The sequence below is a fragment of the Jaculus jaculus genome, chromosome 4, assembly GCF_020740685.1.
Source record: "Jaculus jaculus isolate mJacJac1 chromosome 4, mJacJac1.mat.Y.cur, whole genome shotgun sequence".
Classification (NCBI taxonomy): Eukaryota; Metazoa; Chordata; class Mammalia; order Rodentia; family Dipodidae; genus Jaculus; species Jaculus jaculus.
Window position 1 is genome coordinate 117,180,239 of NC_059105.1, and position 17,825 is coordinate 117,198,063.

The 17,825-nt window shown below is 45.1% G+C and overlaps 1 protein-coding gene across 1 annotated transcript in view; it reads right to left on the reverse strand.

Moving 5' to 3' along the window:
• Positions 1–504: 504 nt before the first annotated feature.
• The window catches only part of Snrnp200 (small nuclear ribonucleoprotein U5 subunit 200), a 40,599-nt gene continuing 23,278 nt past the window's right edge, over positions 505–17,825 (reverse strand). The window contains exons 17-45 of the mRNA XM_004651741.3: positions 16,132–16,281; positions 15,787–15,897; positions 15,054–15,185; positions 14,701–14,889; positions 13,803–14,000; positions 12,373–12,525; positions 12,177–12,257; positions 11,716–11,799; positions 10,830–10,936; positions 10,385–10,503; positions 10,088–10,242; positions 9,811–10,000; positions 9,328–9,501; positions 8,281–8,441; positions 7,363–7,590; positions 6,892–7,083; positions 6,613–6,791; positions 6,279–6,430; positions 5,502–5,610; positions 4,791–4,899; positions 4,232–4,421; positions 3,973–4,137; positions 3,649–3,770; positions 3,296–3,439; positions 3,006–3,182; positions 2,365–2,525; positions 2,199–2,280; positions 1,013–1,105; positions 505–932 (exon numbers count right to left, since the gene is read on the reverse strand). Of these exons, the coding sequence (XP_004651798.1) occupies positions 789–932; positions 1,013–1,105; positions 2,199–2,280; positions 2,365–2,525; positions 3,006–3,182; positions 3,296–3,439; positions 3,649–3,770; positions 3,973–4,137; positions 4,232–4,421; positions 4,791–4,899; positions 5,502–5,610; positions 6,279–6,430; positions 6,613–6,791; positions 6,892–7,083; positions 7,363–7,590; positions 8,281–8,441; positions 9,328–9,501; positions 9,811–10,000; positions 10,088–10,242; positions 10,385–10,503; positions 10,830–10,936; positions 11,716–11,799; positions 12,177–12,257; positions 12,373–12,525; positions 13,803–14,000; positions 14,701–14,889; positions 15,054–15,185; positions 15,787–15,897; positions 16,132–16,281 (4,251 nt within the window). The 3' untranslated portion in view covers positions 505–788. The remainder of the gene's footprint in view (positions 933–1,012; positions 1,106–2,198; positions 2,281–2,364; positions 2,526–3,005; positions 3,183–3,295; positions 3,440–3,648; positions 3,771–3,972; positions 4,138–4,231; positions 4,422–4,790; positions 4,900–5,501; positions 5,611–6,278; positions 6,431–6,612; positions 6,792–6,891; positions 7,084–7,362; positions 7,591–8,280; positions 8,442–9,327; positions 9,502–9,810; positions 10,001–10,087; positions 10,243–10,384; positions 10,504–10,829; positions 10,937–11,715; positions 11,800–12,176; positions 12,258–12,372; positions 12,526–13,802; positions 14,001–14,700; positions 14,890–15,053; positions 15,186–15,786; positions 15,898–16,131; positions 16,282–17,825) is intronic.

Consider the following 17,825-nt stretch of genomic DNA (forward strand, 5'->3'; position numbering starts at 1 on the left):
TTTCCACCCCCTCTTCCACAAAATTTCCCTGAGCCATGTTGGGTTCATTTTTGGTCTGCTTCAGTGCTGAGGTGTTGGGGGCCTCTGAGGCTCTGGCTCTCTGATTTGGTAGGAGTTGATTTTTATTATGTACTTTTTTGTTTTTCAAGGTAGGGTCTCACTGTAACCCAGGTTGACGTCAAACTCACAGCAATCCTATCTCTGCCTCTCCAGTGCTGGGATTCAAGGTATCTATCACCACACCTGTCATCCATAGTGCCAGCTACCCTCATCTGGTGCTGTGGCCTATGATGGCTGCAGAATTTCACAATGCATACCTTGAGAAGTCAGTATGTGTGGTTTTTCATCAACTTATAAAGTCAGCTCCTACAACCAAGAGGGAACAAGTCTGAAAGCCTGATTGAAGAGAAGCTTATTGTTGACTCAAGTCCAACACTCAAAAAGCAGGTTCAGCAGCTTTTGGCCAGGGTCTTGGGTTAGAAATTTAGCATCATTGCAAGTATACATGGTTTTCCCAAGTTATTTATTAGAATGACTCAAAAGGAACTACAAAGAGCATGCCTAAAGCCACTGTACACTGTTTATGCTTAAGACCTGCAAACACTGGACCCAGAGCTTGAATGTAAGGTGGCCAAGGGAGAAGTAAATGGAGGTGGGCTGGGATAATACCAGCCCTGCCTGGCCACGCCTCAAGAGGGCAGACCTGATCTCCACAACTAAGATTTTTCTCCCAACTGTCCACATTTCCTATTTAATACCAATGCTCCTCTACTGAGAATGCCTCAGACTCAATCTGAGTCACTGTCCGTCTCAGCTTCTTTCACATCCACACTGAACTTGTATTCCTGGTCACATCCCATGTAAGCATCACTCATGAAGTACAGGGTATAGTTGTGAGCACCTGTGGCTGGAGCCACAAAGTCTAACTTCACCTAGAGAAAACAAAGAAATGAGGTTAGCATGGACCAAGATGAACCTGTCCCACCCACCCAAGGCTAGTATACACACTCACTTTTGCTTTCTGCTGCAGGGTCAGCCTCTTGATGGAGATGAGGCTATTGGACTTGGCATCTCCAATCACCACCCACCAGCCTTCTTCACGTTTCTGCAGTGACCAAAAAAAAAAAAAAAAAAAGGTTTCAGCATGTAAAACTTGATACCACAGGCAACTCAGAATGCAGTAGACCTATAAAATGGATATAAAGTTCTCCAAAGTTCCCTCCTGAAATATAATCTGATAACCCAAGACTTTGAAACTGTCTAAAGATATCTCAGAAGGACTTAAAAAAAAATGAGTTGATTTACTTAAGTTTTTCAAGGTAGGGTCTCACTATAGTCCAGGCTGACCTGGAATTCACTATGTAGTCTCAAGGTGGCCTCAAACTCATGGCGATCATCCTACCTCTGCCTCCCAAGTGCTGGGATTAAAGGCATCCACGCCTGGCTGATCAACTCATTTTTTTACATTTTGTCTGATTTCTTCATCCCAAGGTACCTTCTCATTCAGTGTTTGCCACTGAATCTAAGATTGCACTACTAGAACTCTAGACTTAAGAGCCTAAGAAGCTTCAAGTTCTTCAGAAACTGAAGTACAAGATGTGCATGCTAGATGAGAAAAGTCCTAACACGGAGAGGTCTCTGCAGCAGAAGATCCGAAGCAAGTCTGTGAGGCCTCTGTGGACCTTGCCTCTATGGAAAAGCCCTCTCTGCTGGCCACTCCAACACCTTAAAGCTTATGTGCCCAGGTTTAACCTGATGTTTCCTTTGAGCCTGCTGAATTTGTCTATAGAACTAAGCATGAAGTTTATTTGGTATCTGCTACTAGTACCTTAATTATTCTCCATATAAAGACAATCAGATCTGTTTTGGGGGAGGGGTGGTGACACACATATATAGAAGCAGAGTGAAGTAGAACTGAGAAAGGAGAGTGGTGAAACACCAACGAGACAAGGTGTCCTGGAGCCAATTACAAACAAATGTAATAGTCATAGAGATACTGACAACACAACAGCCTAACTGAAGGTTTTAACTATGACAAGTCATCTAAATTGTTTAAAGCAGAAAAGAAAATCCATAGGTCTAAGATTAATTCTCAGCATTGTGATTTCATTATTACTGTAGACTATGTTCTCCTGGTGGGAAATATACTCTGTACCAAGGATCTTGATAACCTGATAAAGCCAGCTGACAGGACATACCTGTGGAAAGAGAGGTGCAATAACAGGGCCTGTGACTTCCTCCTCTCGCTCCAGCTGAACCAGTACCACAACCGGCCCACCACTGTTAAGAAAAGCAGAACAGCATGTAAGCAATATGGCTGGAACAGAGACCCCCAGGCAGGGTGCTTGGCCCTCTCTTGCTTACCTGCGGATGCTCTCTTTATCCACCACTTCATAGGACAGTTCAATATTAGGGTAGCGGTTACAGAAGCGGGCCACATCGGCAATCTGGCTGTCAGTGAGCTGAAGCAAAGCATTTCGTTCTTCATCTTCCATTTCCATGATGTCAAAGACACTCTCCACTCCCTGCAATGGGTATGCAGAGGTCAGGAAAGAATACAAACGACAAGCAGTAACAATGGCTCCAAAGAGCTGCTCATTTTACTTTCAACACTGCCAGATCCTCTAAAAAGACAACTCCAAAAAGAATACAATCCACAGCTGGAGAGACCATGTAATGGTTAAGCACTTGACTAAAAAGCCTAATGATCCAGGTTCTATTCCCCAGTACCCATGTAAAGCCAGATGTACAAGGTGACACATGTATCTGGAGTTTGCAGTGGCGTACCCATTTTCTCTGTCTTTCCTCTCTCTCTGTTCATAAATAAATTTTAAAAAGAAAAAAAAAATACAATCCACAAATGGCCCTTTTCACCATGTCAATACAAAGCCCCTTGAAAGAAACTAGTTTTCCCAGCTAAATCATGCTTCCCACAACCTACCCCCAGACCAGGATACTCTGTTCTCACGATCACCCATCCTGCACTCCAGGCCCCCTCTGCTCACCTTGTCTGTGCAACGTTTGATATGCTCTGAGGAGAAGTGTGGTAGCTGCTTCAGGTATGAGTCCTTGGACCACATGGCTTGGGTAACCATCTGGGCCAGTTCCATGGCTGCCAGAGCAGGGCTGAGCCACCCATTACTAGACAGCACATCTACACAGGCTTGAATGAGCCGGATTGCCTGCATAGGGATGGAGTACAAGAGGAGATGGACTTGGGAATTGAACCTCCCAATGCCATCAAGTGGTCTGTGTAACCCCATTGGCCTGTGCACCCACAAACCAGCCACACTACCTTACTGAGGATTTCCTCTGTGTCTGACTGCAGCTCAGCACTCAGCTGCATGCGTGATAGGTGAGCTTGCAAGAGCAGATTGGTCTTCACATGTGGATCATTAAACTTGGGGTTATTCAGCTTGTGGGGAACCTTCTGAGCCAACTGGAATATGCAAGAAAAGAGCTGGTAATAAACAGATGACCCTGCCTGAGGCTAGTTCAGACTACAGGTACAATCTTGGCCCAGGTTCCAGAGAATGGAGAATATGAAGGATTATGAAGGTGAGGAAGGTGTGAGGGATTTATGCAGGTACTGGTGGCAGAATGTCATGTTTTCATCCAAGGATGTTTCCCTCAATCCAATGTGCTCACCTGCCGCAGGAGGTTATCTTCATGGTGCCGGATAGGAATGTTCTCATACTCTGCAGCATTGGAAATAATCTCAATAAGCCCTCGAACCTTGGTCTTGGCATTCAGAGACATGCTGAAGAGCTCTGAAAGAAAATGAAGAAATTTCAGTTAAAGGCAGATGGAAAGGAACAGAGAATTAATTTAATTACGTGTGTTGCACTGCTGTCCTGAGATAGCATCCCTCTGACAAGTAAGGGACACCTGAGGCCCTATCATCTCTCATCCCAGCTGACTCCAAAAGCCCATACATGAGAAGGTTCCTCACAGAGCTGCTGAGGCTCTTACCTATGGTGGTATAGTTGATGTAATAATAAGCAGCAATCATGCCCAGGTTCAAAGGTGCCACATCCATCTCGTCCTCAATGCTTATACACTTGGACTGTTCTAGGTCACTCAGGGTCTGCTCCACCAGCTCTGACAAATGGTCAGACAAGTGACGGTGGGATATGCCTGTGGAGATGAGAGATAGTGGGGAGTCTCAAGGAGCTGCTCAGAAAGGGCTGTGAAAAACCACTGAGCACACTGCGCTCCCTAATCCACCAACCTTGAAGATTATAGTAATTGGGATTCTGTGTCATTCGGCGGTACAGAAAGGTCCAGGTGAGGTAATCCACAGCATCCTGTTTGTTCTCAATGGTCTTGGTGACAATCTCAGCATTGAAATGGTCATGCATACAATGGTCCAGGTGAGACTCTACTGGCAATGGCTCATATAAAAACTTCTTGAAGAAATCCTGTGGATTGGGAGAGGTAGAGTTGATGACAACATGGAAGCCAAAGGCAAATCAATAGGGAGTAGCCACTGGTGAGAGATATAACTAATACCAAAATGGAAGGAACATATTTAGAAAGCTGGCTATGATTCACTGTGGGAACAGTGATATATCAAGCCACACAGGCAGTGTATGAGTAAATAACTAACCACAGTGGGAAGACATCAACGTCGAGTCAACAGCAGCAGAACAAAAAGACAGCAAATTTCTGTGTGGCTTACTCCAAAAGCAACTGACAGAAAAGACTAAGAAGTTTATTAAAGACAACTATTACAAAAAAAATTAAGATATGTTCCAAGGTTCAGGATCTCAAAGTGTTCCAAGACTGACCTTTTTGGAGCCCTGACACATGATGACGCAGCGCCCCTCATCATCCTGCAGAGGGCGGTTGGCGTGGCCTACCATCTGAAGCACATCGTAGATAGGGTAATCTACATAGCTAGTGGCAGAAGAGGGAAATGGAAAAAAAAAGCACATGAAGCAGAAGACTACACACACTCAGGAGGCCTGTCTGCCTGCCTTCCACATCACAGAGATAGTAGATGCAAAGACAGGGAGATCAAACTACAGTGAAACTGTTTGTGAGTTTATGTGCTTAGGAACTCATTTTACTTGTTCACAATGTAGCTCCAGGCTTGCCTCAATCTCATGACAATTCTCCTACCACAGCCTCCCATGTGCTGGGATTAAAGGTGTGTACCACCATGCCTGGCTTATTCAGGCTTCATCTGAGAAAGTCTGAATCTTCTTGTTTGTGTCATTACACAGGTGTCTAACCTTGACCAATTCATTTTTCCTAATCTAGGAAATAGAGGTTAACAATCTCTGCTGTTCTTCCTGGCTGTTTCTCCAAAATGCTAAAATACAAAGGGATAATTACTAAAAAGCAAATATGAGCATATGTCCTAAAACTGAAAACTCTTGAACACTGCACTGGTGGAATTTGCTATATGTTTATTTATGTCCTATTTCTGCATTTGTAGATTTATGTTCATTTTGGGAGGGAGATTTGTCTTAATACCGAGCACCAACTACACTCACGCGTGGATCTTGCCATTGTAGTACTGGGTGTCCATGATGATCACCAAGTGGGCAGCAACATTCATGCCCCAGCAGAGACTCCGAGAAGCAACCACCACCTGGATAGCCCCTGAGCAGAGGAAAAGAGAAGACTGAGGATAGGACTCACTGGTGGAGCAGACATACTTCTTCATTAGCAAGCACTGACTGACACTAACATAGTATGAAAGGCGGCTCCATGCTATTGGTGTTTTACTCTTAAAAAGATTATCTGAGAAGAAATGAAGTAATTCCAGAGAAGAAAAAGTCAAAGTTCAGGGAAAGTAAGGCTGGCACTGATGACAGATTGGGACTCTGATAGTAAAGGCTGACACCAAGTTAGCTAGGGCTAATGAAGTTCACAGCATGTCCAAACAGACCAACTTAGGGGTCAAAAAGCAAAAGTGATTCTGGCAGGAGCAGCTACACCAAAGCAGTGTGAGAAAGCAATGCTACAGGTCAAGGGATAACAGGAACAGAAGACCACCCATGAGACAATCAGTGATCTCTGTGCTTTACTTCCACGCAAACCAGTTTTACTGACCAAGGGCCCTGAATCCTGGAAAACGAGGTTCTGAAATACCAGTTTATGTGTCTGATTTCTCATCTAGCAATGGGGGACATTTGTCCCACATAAATCACAAAGGATCAAGTAAGAGATACAATGATCCCATCAGTATTATGAAAAGGACTACTATACTACATGGAAAAATTATTAAATTTAAAACATGTTACTTGGATGTCATGAGGTTTTCTTACCTGAGCTGAAAAGCTGCTCCACCAAACGCCGCTCCATGGGGCTAAGCCCCTCATGTAGGTAGCCCACCCCATTTAACAGTGTTTCCTTGAGCGTGCTATCACTCAGCTTCTCCAAGTATGGAATCAGATCCTTCTCGGTGCAGTGCAAGAACCTGGACAGCATTAGCACTGACTCAGAGGAGTTCCAATCTGTGGCAGGACCTCCCCCGACCCCACCAACCTACAGTTCCCAGGCCTGAGGACTTACTTTCACCAACATGACACCCTTAGGGGAGTGCAACCCCACTTAACATGACCTCCTTATACCTACCCCAGAAGCCAGGCCCCACCTCACCTCTGCCGCTGGATGTCCGCTGCACAAGTAGTGAGTATGTCAATTGCAGTGAGGCGGGTCTGCTTGCGAGATGGAACAAAAACAATGACTGGCTTCTTGGGCGAGTGCTTGGTGATAGCATGGTAGACAGGCTTTGCCATGGACAACAGGCGAGTCTGTGTATGACTGATGTTGAAGCCCTGATGACCAAGGGAGAAGACACTGAGGTCACCAGACCCAGACAACATAGGCTATGAGGGACTCTGAGGCTACAGAGGGATGGGAAAGAGAAGGTCCTACCTGGATGTGCAGCTCCAAGGGCACAGGGCGTACATTAGGGTGGAAGTTGAAGGTGGAGGTGGCGCTGCACCCTAGCCAGTGAGCCACATCCTTGGCATTGGAGAGAGAGGAGCTAAGGGCCACAATGCGAATGGGCCGCTCAATCTGGGAGGAGATGTAGCGCATCCGGGAGCAAATCACTTCTAAAACAGGCTAAGAAAGGAGAGGAGGGAGTGACTCTGGGCCCAGGCTCCTTGTTCTCTGCCAATTAGGGACTCTTCTGTCTTTGAATCCCCTGCCCCAAAGAAGCAACCTGCACTAAACAATACTACTTTCCAGAAGTTCTGTCAAAAAATCTCAGGTCACCCTTTTATAATAGGCAGAATTCTTTGTGGAGAAGCCCCTGATCTCTGACCTCAGTCCTAAACAAGGCCCAATGCCACAGTTACTAGGTAAATCCCAGCCCTTCTGTGCTGCAAGGTCAAACCATACCCCATTCTCGCCCCCAATAAGGTGGACCTCATCCACCACAAAAAGGTTGATATTCTGGACATTTTTGCGCTGCTTCCACCTCCGGGACAGTATGTCCCACTTCTCAGGGGTGCTGATGATGATGTTGCCTTTGCCCAAGAGCTTCAGGTCTGTGCTGGTCTCTCCTGTCAGCAGCACCACCTTCTTGTTGAGCCTGTCCTGGAATTTCTCATACCAGTCCATGTACACCTGATAGGCAGGAAAGGGAGGCATAAGAATAACAGGCCACACCACACATCTTTCACTGTGAGGAAGAAAAGTGAGAAGCTAGAACTGCCTGCTCTACAGACATCAAATTTCTTAGTTTTATGTCTTGGTTTGAGATGGGGAATGATGATGTTATTACTATATTGCCCAGTCTGATCTCAAACTTGTGGCTTCAAATAATCCTCATAACTCAGCCTCCAGAGCACCTGGAAATACAGATAGGGACCACCATACCTGACTCGGATCCCATATCAGCTTTTAAGTGATAGGGAAGCTTTTGTCAGAGCTTAGAAAACCTTGGTCATGGGCTGGAGAGATGGCTTAGTGGTTAAGCGCTTGCCTGTGAAGCCTAAGGACCCCAGTTCGAGGCTCGACTCCCCAGGATCCACGTTAGCCAGATGCACAAGGGGGCGCACATGGCTGGAGTTCGTTTGCAAAGGCTGGAAGCCCTGGCGCGCCCATCCTCTCTCTCCCTCTATCTGTCTTTCTCCCTGTGTCTGTCACTCTCAGATAAGTAAATAAAAATTGAACAAAAAATATTTAAAAATAAAATAAAATAAATAAAAATAACACAAAAAAATTTTTTTAAAAAGAAAACCTTGGTCAGGAATCCCACATGAAGTGGCTTCTGTGGACTCCACAGGCCATAGCACAGCACAGCACAGCACACACCTGCTCTGCCAGGGCCTCCATAGGGGTAATGTAGACGCAACGCCCCTCAGAATTCTGCAGCAGCATCCGCAAGATGGCAAACTCTGCACAGATGGTCTTCCCGCTCCCCGTGGGGGCCCCCACAAACACGTTATCATCGCTGTTATACACGGTGTTGAACACTGCAAACCAAGAGGTGCAGCATCAACACCAGTAGGGGATGATACAAGACTGGAGGCTGACTACCAGTCTGCACAAACCAGGCAACTGTGCAGAACAGCAGTGTGGCAGTGGCACAGGGGCCTGGAATATCAGCCTGGCCTGTTACGTCTCCCACATCATCTTCACCCACACAACAGGTAAGGAGAAAGGCCAAGATCAAGTTCAGGTCCCTTAGAGAACTGTGGGAAGAGAACACCAGCAAAAGAAACCCAGTATCCTTCTTTGCTTCTCAGAGACCAGGATACCTTTCTCTGTCCGTCAGCATGCTGCTGACATTTTCTGGAAATAGTCTAATATAGAAGGTGAGAGTGCAAGCCCTGGCATCAAGATTAAGAGTTCTACTCTTTATTAGCTGGTACACAAAGGATGCTATGCCTCAGTTTCCTCATCCATGAAATGGGACATTAATATGGTACTAAATAGTACACAACCCCCTCCCCCAACAGAGAACTGATGCATGTAGGAAAACATCAAGTACTTAAGTGCATAGAACTTGCTCTCACTATTTACAATGATGAAGGTAGGGGCCTTAAATCAACACTGTTTATGTCCTGATTTAACACTGGAGCAGCAGGGGCAGGCATTAGCACCCTGAGCAAAAGAGCTGACACACACACTACAGTAAGGCCTTTCTCTCCTGACCTCCAGAAGATAGGCAGAGCAGCAAAGCAAATCTAACAGTGAGCAAGGATTTCTGGGAAAGAAAATAGCCTGATGAGCCCAGAAGCCACAATGATAAGCTCCAGGCCTATCAAGTGCTCAAGCACACATTTCCTTGCCTGCACAGAACATGCCTATCACTAGGTAACTTTATGAGAACCAACTATTTGAGACCCAAATACTTACCTTGAGTTTGGATGGGATTAAAGAAAGGAAATTTATCTTGGTAAAGGCTCTCAAAGGCACTGTTTCTTAGAGCAGACACAGGCAAAGGTTGTAGGTCCAACAGTTCAGTTGGAGGTGGGTACTTCTCTGGCAGGATCAGATGCCGGAAAGACACAGGCAGCTGGGTTTCACAAGCTGCAAGAAAAGAAATGGTAAAGCTAATAAGCCAGGCATGGTGGTGCATGCCCTAGCACTTGGGAGGCAGGGGTAGGAGGACTGCCATGAGTTCAAGGCCACCCTGAGACTACACAATAAATTGGCTATAGTGAAACTCTACCTTGGGGGGTGGAGGGGGAAGAATTGTGAATGTGAAGGCTAGGAAGTAACCCTCTAGCAGATATCCACAGCCCTGCCAGTAATGGACACTGGAAATCCTGGGTGGTATCTGCATCACTCTCAACAAAGGCAAGGCTAGAACAAAGATCAAGGAGAGGAGACACTCACAGAGCCAGCGGTCAGACACCACTCGGATGAAGTACTGTGGAGGCAGTGGTTCAAACACAGGCACAAAGAACGTAATGAGGTGCTCGTCCTGGGCATACTTGGCCTTCAGTAGAAAATATTCATGGTGTAGAATCACCTCGCTGTCCACATCCTCCACTAGAATCCAGAATGCCTCTGATGAACCATGGACCTGCCAACCCAAGCATACATGAAAGGAGTATCAGCTGGTGTAGGACTCAGCAATGTGAACCCAGTAATTCTAACCCCAAAGCCTTACTTTCTCATCCCACTGGAAGTCTGGTGTGACAGTCAGCTCTACTTTCAGGGTAGAGCGCGTGATAGGCTGCAGGTGCACTGACAATTCCAACTTTGGGAACAAATGGACATACTTGTGGATGGTCTTCCCCATTTTTGGCATGCGGATAAGCTCACCTAGGAAGGTAGAAACCTTTAAGGATAAAGCACAGCCTACCTAGCTTATCTGCAAATGGGACCCAAGGGTCACTGTGGGTAAGAGCTTAAGGAATTGGGGAGTGTAAGGCTGAGAAAGATTCCTGGGCTACAGAACACTCACCTATCTCATTATGATTCAGGTCATACAGACGCTCAAAGGGGAAGTTCTTCTTCTCAATCTTCTTCACTACCTCCTCAGGCAGTTTACGAAACTGGCGAAGAGGACACATGGACTGCCACCTATCCAGAAAACAGACAAACCTGTTGGTCCCTTCCGTGTAGCTGTTAACAAACTGCCTTCATCGAAGCTTCCAACAGCCCAGGATGACCACATAAGATGCCACTATCAAAGGAAGACTTCTGAAACTTTTCCAGGACAAAGACCAAAGAGCCATCATTGGTTGCCGTTCCCCAATTCCTCAGTCCCACCCTAGAGGGTCTCAACTGCCACCCAGGTTCATGTCACATCCCAGCCATCAGGACTGGAGATCAAATGCACTGAGGCTTTCCTACACATCCTCAGTCAGGGGCCCCAAGTGATGGTAAGCAGCTCACTGTGCCCTTACATGCGTTTGTCAATCATCTTGCAGAGGTTTAGGGTCTTGTCAGTAAGCTGTGCCCATCCACGGTTCAGGACAATTTCGAAGATTGCACGCATCAACCGGCCAGCTGACTGGGGGAAGACAAAGCATTCCCACTGTGAACTCTCAAGTATCCCCAGGCCTATCTACACAGAGCTTACTTATCTCAAGATCTGATGTAATCACCTACACCAACTCTACTATAATTAAGTCTGTCTCTCAACCTACCTCATAAAGACAAAGAGTAATTAATATCAGCTGGGCTTGGTGGCTCATGACTGTAATCCTAGCATTCCTGAGGCTGAGGAGGGTTACCATGGGCTCAAGGCAAGCCTCAGATAAAGTGAATTTCAGTCAGCCTAGCCTAGAGTGAGACCCTGCCTCAAAATAAAAAATAAATAAGCTGGGCATGGTGGCACATGCCTTTAATCCCAGCACTAGGGAGGCAGAGGTAGGAGGACCACTGTGAGTTTGAGGCCACCCTGAGAATACAGAGTAAATTCCAGGTAGCCTGGACTAGAGTGAGACCCTACCTCGAAAAAAATTAAATAAAAAAAAAAATCAATAAAACTTTTTACATGAGCCTTTCAAGCACAACAGGAAGTCACTTCTCTATGGGAAGAAGATCATGCCCAGTAGACCTCTCTGTCTGAGAGCCTACAGTACCTCTAAATACTCTCTTAAGGCCTGTCCCACATACTCAAGACCAGTAAGATCAGACTGGTAAAGTGGCTAAACCAAATAGGCACCAACCATCTAACCAACTAGAACAGAGCTAAGCATTCCCTTTAGCTCACTAGTGTCAAGCCTTTCTCCAAGAGGCACATAACATATGCCTTTGCTCATCATCTAAGCACAACGTTGTCCTCACCTGTGTAACATATACCATGTCAGCCATGAGTGCAAAGCCCTCCAATTTCAGCTGTGAGATGAATGCTTGGAGAAGCACATTGATCTGGAAAGAAGCAAGGACAGCCAGCAAAAGGCCAATCACTGATCAGTCCAAGAAAGTGCTTACATTTCTGTTCTGGGCAAACATGCCACACAGGATCTTCCATAGCTCTTGTTTAGGTATCAAATAATTATTAGTCCATATAAAAAGAATATAAGAAAAAAAATGTGACAAAGAAGCAAAAAGTAGAAGAATTAGAAACTGGGAGTGAAGCTCAGTAGTAGAGCAAGTATATACATGCACAAGACCACAGGCTGATCTTAACATTCTTACTCCAAAAGAGAGGAAGAACTGTGCATGATACTAAGCATGAATCGAAATTCAAGGGACATCTCTTGGAAGATTATGAAAACTACCAACTGAACAGAACATGGGTTTACCTTTGCACTGGGTTCTTCAATACTCTCTTTAACAGGGATGGGAACTCTCTCCAGCAACTTCTGCAACTCTAGCTTTTCCTCCTGCCATGGGGAGAGAGAGGTCAGGGAAAAGCACAAATGGCTAAAGAGAGAAGCCACTATGCCAACTGGTAGCAGCTCCCAAATTCCCATCCTAGCATGCTATATATACGCTCACCTCTCTCACGGTGATGTTCTTAAATTCCGAGGACAATGAGAAGACTCGGAAAAGCTCAATCTCACTCAGAGTAGGCTTCAGCAGCTGGTTGTAGGTCTGCACAGTATCATTGGTGATGTAGTAGTGACTAGCTATACGGCCCAGTTCTGTCACCTAGAAAAAAGACTCAGTGTAATGCTGACCAGTGATGAACCCCAACCTGTAACTTGAACAACAGATAATTATTCTAACAGGACACGTGGATGAACTCCTTGTGGTACAAAACTGACTGCATGGTTGTGCAGCACACGCCAGAGACCTACAGAGAAACATGTCCATGCAAACAATATAGCTAAATGATCTGCCTCAACTCAAATTAAGAAAAACAAGCTGGGTGTGTTGGTGCACTTGGGAGGCAGAGGTAGGAAGATGGCTGTGAGTTCAAGGCTAGCCAGAATTCTGGGCTAGAGTGAAACGACTCTACCTTGGAAAACCAAAGAAAAAAAGAAAGAACAACAAACATCATTTTATTCTTATTGGACTTTATTTATTATTTTTTAACTTTTTTTTTCTTTTTCCCAAGACAAAGTCTCACTCTAGCCCCAGATGACCTGAAACTCACTCTGTAGTGCCATGCTGGCCTCGAACTCACAGCAATCCTCTTACCTCGGCCTCCAAGTGCTGGGATTAAAAGCATGATCCACCACATCCAGCATTATTTTTTAACTTTTTATTTACAAACACCATTTTAAAAGTTAAGCTCATAGGTACAATGGACAGTCTGAACCCTAATATAATCAACAGTCCACTGGACAGGCAATACTCAAATCAAGGGAATAATAGGAACCCCACCCCCCCCTTTTTTTAAGGAAACCTTTTTGCCAAAGACCTACAATGTGTTTTTTTTTTTTTTTTTTGTTTTTCTTTTTGGAGGTAGACTTTCCAGGCAAGTGTCTTAACCACTGAGCAATCTCTCCAGCCTAAGACCTACAATTTTTTTGTTGTTGTTTTTGGAGGTAGGGTCTCACTGTAGCCCAGGTTGACCTAGAACTATGTAGTCTTGGTGTGGCCTCAAACTCATGATGATCCTCTTACCTCCATCTCTCAAGTGCTGGGATTAAAGGCGTATGCCACCACGCCCATCAAGATCTACAATTTTTTTTTCTTTTTTTTTTTTTTGTTCATTTTTATTTATTTATATGAGAGTGACAGAGAGAGAAAGAGACAGATAGAGAGAGATTGAGAATGGGCACGCCAGGGCATCCAGCCACTGCAAACGAACTCCAGACGCATGCGCCCCCTTGTGCATCTGGCTAACGTGGGTCCTGGGGAATCGAGCCTCGAACCGGGGTCCTTAGGCTTCACAGGCAAGTGCTTAACCACTAAGCCATCTCTCCAGCCAAGATCTACAATTTTTGATGAAACATTCTCAAAATCTTCATATTACTCACCTGGAAGTTGCCTGTCTTCTTATCATACTTGACCAGATTGTTCTTGTCTAGCATTAAGGCAGCTGTGTGAACTAGATCTAATCGACGCTGGTCCAGCAAGGGATCACCTTTGAGGTCATCATGAGAAATGCCATAGAGTGTTGGAGACCGGAGCATTCGGATATATAGGTAGGCATAGCCCAGCCAGTTCACTGCATCCTAGAAGACAACATATAATTCTCAGCATGGAGAACTATTGATGCTCCATGGATGACTTAGAAATTAATTCCTAACTCCAAGGATATATATCTCTATTTTTTTTAAGGTAGGGTTTCACTCTAGTCCAGGCTGACCTGGAATTCACTATGTAGTTTAAGGATGGCCTTGAACTCATGGTGATCCTCCCACCTCTGCCTCACGAGTGCTGGGATTAAAGGCGTGTGCCAACATGGCCAGCTCAAGGATTATATCTTATATTGTCTTCTGAATGTTTATATTCAGATTAATACTCAACTATTTTTCATCAATAAAAAGACAATGAGTCCTTTCAAAGGTCTTAGCAATGGGGGCTAGGAAACTGGCTTAGAAGTTAAAGGCTCTTGCTTGCAAAGCTTGCCAGACCAGGTTCAATTTCCTAGCCACCAATGTAAAGCCAGATGGACATTCATTTACAGCAGCAGGAGACCCTGGTAATTCATGCATGCATGTGCAAATAAACAAGGGGAAAAAAAAAAGTCTTACAAATAAAATGAACTGTTTGCCACAAAACCAAATAGTCTATATTGTACAGATGTGGACAGAAGGCCTTGGCAGCTGCTAGCCCTCAGCATCATAACAGGAACCCTCCCGCTCTTGCTACCTCAGTGTCTGGAGACACCAAGACAAGGCATGAAGCTGCAAGGACAGAGCCCTTTCCTACCTTTGCATTCTGGACATTCCCCAGCACGATTTCTGCATTGAGCATGTCAGGCAGCTTAGATACCATCTGGCTCTCAATAGGAAGTTGCTGATTAAGGAGGGACAGGTAATACTGTAGCTCCCCATGAGATGTGATGAGTATACCTTCACCCTTGGTGTCATACTGAGGTCGTCCAGCACGTCCCAGCATCTGAGGCAGAGACAGTAAAGGAGTACACTACAGCAGAACTATTGGCTTTGACTCAGGGAGTCTGCACCGTAGAACCTGGCCGTTGATCTGCCCTCTTTCCCGCACTCTTGCACTCTACACACAGGATACTTATCTCACTGGGAATGAACCCAAAGACTATGTACCTGCAGAATGTCTAGTGCTCCTAGTTCTGTCCAACGTCCCTTCTCTGGGCTGTATACTTGGGTGCCTTTGATGATGACTGTATGGGCAGGGAGATTCACACCCCAAGCCAGAGTTGCTGTGGAAACTAAAACCTGCAGAGGCAAGACAGGGAAATGAAGACAACAGACATTACCACCAGGAGGGTCATATCCCTGGCCCCTCTAGGCCTCAAAACTTTGTAGAACTAGAAGCGAGGTGGGAACATGTTTCCCAGTATCTGTCAATCCAGTATCTGTCAATTTGACACCACAGTAGTAAGGAGCTTCTTCAGTTATTCTAGTCAATAATTAGCATCTCAAAGTTCCAGAGACACCTAAGATTCAGAAGTAAAGACCTATATTAACCAACTTAAGGTTACAAGAAACTTTAGAAATGGGCTATCCTGGAAGATGGAGGAAGGAATGTGGTATTAACCTTGTGAAGTCTGGATTGGAATTATGTGGAGTCAATGAAGTGCTGGTTTTCCTGTGCTTCTCATGCTTCCCTAACCTATTATGTCTTCCTTCATGCAATGTGTGAAGTGTTGGGAGAGATAGCATGAAGTTGTATTTATTGTAACCACAATGACATGCCCACCTTGTCTGAGCCAGAAATCAAAAAGTGTAGGATCCCACCCAGTGCACAACTGTTAAACATTTCAGTTCTTCTGACAGCTGTGTTACCTGCTTCCTCAAAAGCTTTGCCTGTCCTCACCTGAATATGTTTATCAGCAAAAAGATCCTCCACAAGTGTTCGGTCAACTCTGGTCATGCCCGCATGATGAATAGCAAAGCCATAAGGCAAAAGATCTTTCAACTCCAGGTTCTATGAACAGAAAAAGACAAGGATATGAAGCTAATCTCCCTATGAGACTTTCCCAGGGATAAAGAAATTACATGGGACCATGCCATTTACTAAAATCTGTAATCACATCCAAACAAATAACCTATATGAAACAATAGCACCCTGGTACATGTAGTCCCAAAAAGTGGTCTGTGGCCTGCCTGGTAAGATGGAGCCATTTACCAGGTAGGAGCCAGAGAATCAGCTCCTCCTCACCTTGCACTGTTCTGCTTCTGTCCGTAGGACCTCTGTGGAGGCAGAGCCCTCTCGCAGAAACAAACCTAGGGTGTCCTTCTCAAGGCACATATCCCTGATGGCCCTGGCTGTCTTCCCAGTCTCTTTGCGAGAATGGACAAACACCAGCACCTAAGGAGAAACCAGTTTGCTACAGTCAAGGGATGCACCTTGAGCAAGTGTTCTCACAGCACACCAGAGCATCAACAGCACGAAGCAGAAAATATATTATTATAAGCAAAAACCACAGTCTTAGGAAAAGGGGCAACGGTAAGAATGTGTGCTGGAGCCGAGCGTGGTGGTACACGCCTTTAATCCAGCACTTGGGAGGCAGAGGTAGGAGGATCGCTGAGAGTTCAAGGCCACCCTGAACTACAGAGTGAATTACAGGTCAGCCTTAGCTAGAGTGAGACCCTACCTGGTAAAAAAAAAAAAAAAAAAAAAAGAACATGTGCTGGTTTGGAAGAAGCCTAAACTGGGCTGGAAGCTGACAGTACCCAAAAGGAAGCTGGGTGTGGTGGCTAAAATCTGTAATCACATCCAAACAAATAACCTATATGAAACAATAGCACCCTGGTACATGTAGTCCCAAAAAGTGGCCTGAGGCCTATCTGTAAACCCAGCACTTGAGGGTTATGACAAGTTTCTGTCTGGCTAAATACTGTGTTCAAGGTCAGTGCAGGCTACATAATGAGACCTTGTCTTAAGAAACCAAAAAGGGGCTGGAGAGATAGCCTAGCAGTTAAGGCATTTGCCTGTGAAACCTAAGAACTAATGTTCAAATCTCCAGGTCCCACATATGCCAGATGCAGTGACACAAGCACGCAAGGTTGCACATGCGCACAAGGGGGCACACGCGTCTGAAATTCGTTTGCAGCAGCTAAAGGCCCTAGTGTATCCATTCTCTCTCTCTCTTTCAAAAATGAACACACAAACAAACCAGAAAGATACAATGGCAGAATACAACTGAGAAACTAAACTCATCCTACCACCCTATCTTGAACAAGTTTATACCATGAAGGCAGTTTTAGGGATCTCAATGATTTGCAAGCAAGTGTCTTTAACTGCCAAGCCATCTCTCCAGTTCCTCAATTAACAATTTTTTTGTTTCTGTTTTTCAAGGTAGGGTCTCACTGTAGCTCAGGTTGACCTGGACTTCACTATGTAGTCTCAGGGTGGCCTTGAACTCACAGCGATCCTCCTACTCTGCCTCCCAAGGGTTGGGATTAAAGGCATGCCCCACCACTCCGAGCTCAATTAACAATTTGTATTCAAGGCCAGGTAGGGAAAATCACTGTGAGTTTGAAGACAGGCCTGGGCTACCAAGTGAGTTCCAGGTCAGCCTGGAATACAGTGAGATTCTGTCTCAAATAACCAAACAATAAAATAAACTAACAAAAGAGTTTAAGTCAAATGAAGATATGTTTGCAGGAGAATAGCTAAACTATTACATTATTTATAAAAAGGACTTAGAAAATATGTCTGAAGTTAGTACCACATTATAGGAGCGGGTGCCAAAAATACTTGTCTCTTTATATAAATTCATGTGCTGCTTTGTGTGTGCATGCATGTTTGTGTGTGTGTTCTTGTATGTGTGCACATGCACGTGTGAAGGTGCACATGTGCAGGCCAGAGAACAACTTCTGGTGTTTGGTGTTACAATCAGAAACACTGTC